Source organism: Uloborus diversus, chromosome 9, assembly GCF_026930045.1.
Source record: "Uloborus diversus isolate 005 chromosome 9, Udiv.v.3.1, whole genome shotgun sequence".
Taxonomy (NCBI): domain Eukaryota; kingdom Metazoa; phylum Arthropoda; class Arachnida; order Araneae; family Uloboridae; genus Uloborus; species Uloborus diversus.
Window position 1 is genome coordinate 114,640,944 of NC_072739.1, and position 5,360 is coordinate 114,646,303.

General features: G+C 38.3%; 2 protein-coding genes across 2 annotated transcripts in view; both read right to left on the reverse strand.

Moving 5' to 3' along the window:
• Positions 1-1,787: 1,787 nt before the first annotated feature.
• LOC129229413 (WD repeat-containing protein 70-like) lies at positions 1,788-3,936 on the reverse strand. Its single transcript, XM_054863717.1, has one exon. It carries the CDS (start codon positions 3,909-3,911, stop codon positions 1,899-1,901), a length of 2,013 nt encoding a protein of 670 aa, XP_054719692.1. The 5' UTR covers positions 3,912-3,936; the 3' UTR covers positions 1,788-1,898.
• A 370-nt stretch (positions 3,937-4,306) lies between these two features.
• Positions 4,307-5,360, reverse strand: part of LOC129230448 (ATP-dependent RNA helicase SUV3 homolog, mitochondrial-like) — a 15,290-nt gene continuing 14,236 nt past the window's right edge. Inside the window, exon 5 of the mRNA XM_054864847.1 lies at positions 4,307-4,313. Within this exon, the coding sequence (XP_054720822.1) occupies positions 4,307-4,313 (7 nt within the window). The remainder of the gene's footprint in view (positions 4,314-5,360) is intronic.

Here is a 5,360-nt window from a genome sequence, read left to right on the forward strand (position 1 = left end):
GCTGACCTGTCAAGACTTCTGCCATGCATTGAATATGTTGGGAGAATGTCTAGTGATGATTCCTATAAGTGGAGATTGGCACTGGTACTCATAGATAAAACACAATCAGTGATAACTTAAATGTCTTGTACAGAATTCTAATGTGAAAATTGAGAAGGTTAGAGTTTTGTTTATTTTGTTGCCATAACAATCAACTGAAGTCAGCAAGTGTAAGTTGTGTTTTTAGTAACAATTTACTACTAACATATATGGTGTGTTTTAATTAAGTACTGTAACCAGACTTTGTTTATAAGAGAGGTTGCACTTTCCTTTTCGTTAAAGTAAATTTCTTGATGGCACACTTCATACTCTTTCCTTCCCCCTTGTCACAATTTCACGACCCCCCCCCCCTAAACATCATTTGTGTTTTAGTAATCCACAAATACTTCTTTATTTTCCATCAGGATTGTCGAATTCATTGAAGAAAGAGGAAGTGCGCGATCCTTTCGAGTCAGTTTGAAAGGCAAGTGTTCCATTTTTTGCCATTAAAATGCGTGTGTGAAATTCTGTAACTTTTGATTGTTAAATAAAATATAACAAAAAAGCATATCAAATTGAAGGAAATTCAAAGCTCTACAACATTGTCACTGACAATTTTCATGATTACTGATCCTGGGAGGCATTAGGAGCAAATGTTTGACAAAAAGAGAGAATTTTTCCGAAAATCATCGATTTTCATAACATATACCCAGAAAATTAGGCAAAAAAGTGTAGAAACAGTTTCGTAGAAAGTTTATTTAGCTAGAATTTTTATTTTAAATGAATTTTTTCCACCGTTTCCGACATAGTCTCGAAAAACCCAAAGTTTTCTTCCCTCCTCCCTCCCACCTTTAGATCACCCCCTAGGGTTGTTGACTTTTAGTATGTTTACTTACTAACTACCCCTAACAATATTATGAAGTCAAACATTATCGCATATTCAATGCACGCTACACCCGTTTTGAGCACTCATTGACTGGACTATTAAGTTCCATATTGTAGGGTAAGTGCGACCCCATGCAATTTGCCTTTCATTTTGCGTATAATTTCTATTTTCAGTTCATTCTTTATTTACCCTTTTCAATAACTTCTACTAAATGAACTTTCGTAGGCCATTTAAAGCTAGGCGAGGTTGGTTATTTTTGTTTGGTAGAGCTACTGCGATTCTTCAATTGGTAGAAAGAAGACAGAGTTTAGATGGAAGCAATGAGTTTAAAAAGTCAAATTTAAAGCTTTACTGGCTGAAGAAATTAGAAAATATGAATAAATTAAATATTTAGAAAATCAAAAAAGGAGATTTGGACTATGTTTTCTGTAAATTGGGCAAACCAAAATACGTATAAGCGAGATAAAGTCAATCCTAAAAATCATAATTATATACGAAAACTATACATGTAGGTTTGTAACGGAAAATATACTTTAAAATTCATTAACACAGTGTAACATCCATGCTCAATTCAATGTAAATATAAATGCGTGATGAAAAGGGCCAAGGGTTGCACTTGTCCCGCCACGTAGAGAAAGTGCAACCCTCAGAAGAAGTGCCTTAAAAGAGATCTTAAAGCTTCTGCTTATGGTTTAATTGCTATAATATATGCCTGAAAACTTTAAGAAAGGACGTGAAAATGAACCTTAAAAATTTGGCAAGTGTATGTGTACAGAACACCATCCTTCAGAAACTGATCTTTGAAAATTAGGGTTACGCACTTACCCGAACTCACCTTATCACTTTTTTTTTTTAGTAACCTTTGGATAATGTAGGTATTTGACAGTAGTATTAAAGCATTTCCTCAAAAAAATTGGGTCCTTATAAATTTATAAAATACATTAGTCATAAATGTTGGTACAAAGTTTTTAACTTTAGCATTAAAAAAGAATAGTTAATTAAGTTTCATCTGCTTTTTCGGTGGTTCGTCAGTATTTTGTTCTTCTGCAGTAAATATAGGTGTAGGTTGTGTTTTTGAATATGCAGGTGTGACCCAATATGGATTCTCAGCTGCTTCTTTAGCATACTTTAAAATTGCTTCTCGAGGATTTAGAGTATCGTCAACTTTTTTCTTTAGTCCCAGATTATTTACTATGAAAGATGAGAGGGTATTTCCGGCCGAAGCAATTCGACCACCTTGTCCTGGTCCGGTAACAGGCAAATCAGGCCTTTGAGATTTTACAGGATCTTTCCTGTCTTTCTCCATTTGCTTTTTCGTACTTCTTGCTCTGTCAACTCTAAACATTGGCAAAGCATGTGGAGTGATGATCTGCTGCTCACAAATCATTTCTGCCTGCTTGACTTTGCGTTTTTCTTTTACCACACAAAGCTTAGCCCCACGTTCACTGAGATTTGGATTGTAGTACACTTTTACAGTACCACTCTTTGTGCTCGCAATAATCTGATTCAACTTAGGATGCCACATGCTCCTAACAACGTCAGAGTCTCCCACTTCCAGCTCGTACGCTATTTCAAAAGTATGACGGTGAAAGAAGACAAGTCTACCTATCTTTTCGTGTTTTTCCAAAGAAACTCCGGTAAAAATATAACTATCATCAGGGCTAAAATTGCAGTCCGTCACTGAATATCTGTTGAATAAGTCAGTGACTCTATTAACAGGCTGCTTAAAGTTCCTTAAATCCCATAACTTTAGAGTATCATCACAACCTCTGGAACAAATATAGTTATTATCATAAGAGAATGCTAAAGATGAAATATCTGTCCCTCTATCGTGAGCATTTCTAACCAAAAGTGCTGTATTTACAAAATGCTTTCTGTGGTCCCACATTTGAATTGAGCCATCTTGACATGCAGCAGCAACAAGAAGGCCATCTCTACTATAACGACATGAAATTGGGAGGGCACGCAATCCACCTTGCTGTCTTGGTTTAATGACATTTACCTGCTTGGCCTTTTCATCCATGTGCCAAATTCTTAAACTTCCATCATTTGAACAAGTGAGAAATTCTTCTTTAACCCTTGGATGCCAGCATCCGTCATTTAACATGGCAGAATGACCCTTGGTTTTAGCAGTATCAGTGATATATTGATCCCCTTTTGGACATTCTAATAACTCAAACCCATCCCTATCAAGGATTTTTGCTTGAGAATTACCAGCAACGATAAGTATTGTATCTCCAGTGACACTGTATTCAAGATTTTTTATTTGATGAGCTTCACAAGGTCTCAGTGTCCTAAACGATTGTAAAGATGCATCCATGCCTGCAAAATCCCAAAATTTTACATCAAAGTCATATCCTCCAGTTGCTAAACGAGCACCATTTGGATCAAGACTGATAGCTGAAACCGTTTTGCTACCATGCTCTAAAACAACTTCGTGGCTTGCAGGTATGATTTTATACCTGTCATTAACCATAACAGAACTTTTGTCGTCACTATCAGAATCCTCAGGATCTTTAGCTTTTGATGCCTGACCTGTTTCGGCTTTATAACTTTCTGGAACTGCGGGTCCGATCATTTCACCATCAGAATCGCTGGAATTTTCATCAGAAGAAGAGTCAGTAGAGCCACCATCCGGTCTGCGGCCGTTTAGCGGTGAAGGGACTGTACGTCTTTCATTAGAAACTGGCTGTTTGCATTTTAGGACTTTTGGAGGAGACATTTCGTCGTGCTTTTGTTCAAACTTTTCCTTCGCAGCTCTTCTTGTTTGCTCAAATAATGCGTCAAAATCAAATGTTCGCGCTTTTTTGCCAAAACTTGCAAATCCCATTATGGAGCTCATATCAGATTCAGCAGTTTTGAATAATGAATCGTCGTTTTTCAATGAATTGTCCGTTTTATTAGGTGTATTAGTTTCCTCAGCTTCATCATCACTTTCTTGCTTACGGCGATAGTTTTTATTTTTCATCTTTCGAAGCCTTTTCAACTCTTCTAAATCATCTTCCATTTTGACCTGGTCACTGACTATTGGGCCGGCACAATAGTTCACTTATTAGTAGTGATTCAACCACAAATTCATCCTTATTGCTAGATGGCGCTAAACTCGCTATATTATCATCACTGAGGTCGTGTTCGAATTTACTTACCGATTTTCCCAGTACCGGATTTAGGGAAGGGCGTCAAATGCACTATTATTTTTTCCCCGTGGAAACCATTTAAAAATTGATACAAAATTTGAAAGAAGATGGACAAAAGCAGCTTTATGGTTCACTGGGTTTATATGGTCGGTTGATTTCAAGACGTTTAATTGGTTTGACCACGAGTCTCGGCACTCCTTAGTTGAGAGTAAGGCCCCATTTATACAGCGCTAAAGCTCCTCCTTTTGTTTTGTTTGTTGCACGTTTAGTCCCTGCAAAATATTGTAATACACTCTACTGTTACATATAAACTCTTATATAGAAGCCTAGTTTTCTTGAGATTTTCTTGTACTCAGGAACCGAATAATGCACGTCCTGCTATGAATAGCTTGTGAACACATCTACAGTTCCCAAGAGAGGACAACTTGAGTCTGAACTTTCAAAAAATTTCTGGGAGAAAATTCGGAATTCTGTCCTTTTCCTCTCCTCTTCAAAATTGATCATTTGGATTATGCTGTTCAGTTTTGGGCTCCTTATCTTAAGAAAGATATTAATGTATTGGAAAGCGAAATGGGAAGATTGGGCGCCGGGAACTTTGGGCGCCGAGCATTTTGGGCGCCTGGAACTTTGGGCGCCGGGAACTTTGGGCGCCGAGCATATTGTGCCCAGTATTCCCGGGGCCTAAAATGCTCGGCGCCCAATGTTTCCGGCGTCCAAAATGCTCGGCGCCCAATGTTCCCGGCGGCGAATTTTGAAACGCTCTCAATGCTTACGTTACGGTAGCTACCGGTTAGTTAACCACGTGACAGCTAATGATCATGTGCTCCAATCAACTGCTTAGAACGGTAACCGGTGATCATAGAACGCTGCGCTTAGTAACCGGTCGACCGGTGAGGTTCGTTGAACGCAAGGAATGCTTGCGTTTGCCGAGCTCAACTGGTAGCTACCGGTTAATCGATCACGTGACATCTAATGATCACGCAGCGGTTAGCAACCGGTTAATCGATCACGTGACATCTAATGATCACGCAGCGGTTAGTAACCGGTTACTCAGTGGTCGACCGGTTAGGATCACCGAACAAAACCAATTACAGTACATTGGCCAAATGAGAAATAAAAACGAGCGCGTTCCTGGATACATTAAAGCAACCCCGAGTAAAATGTAAATAGAGCCGCCCCTTTAAATTGTGAGGTAGAAATTGCAATGCGAAATATTGCTGTTTAAAGTTTTAGTTCGTTTTAATTTCACGATTTACTGTTTTTTGTGTTGTGAAACATTTCCGTTTTCGTAGGGTTTCTTCTGAATCTTAATTTACGTT

What these genes read in the sequence shown, in the direction of transcription:
- LOC129229413 (XM_054863717.1), bottom strand. Translation starts at nt 3,911, where the DNA reads ATGGAAGATGATTTAGAAGAGTTGAAAAGGCTTCGAAAGATGAAAAAT.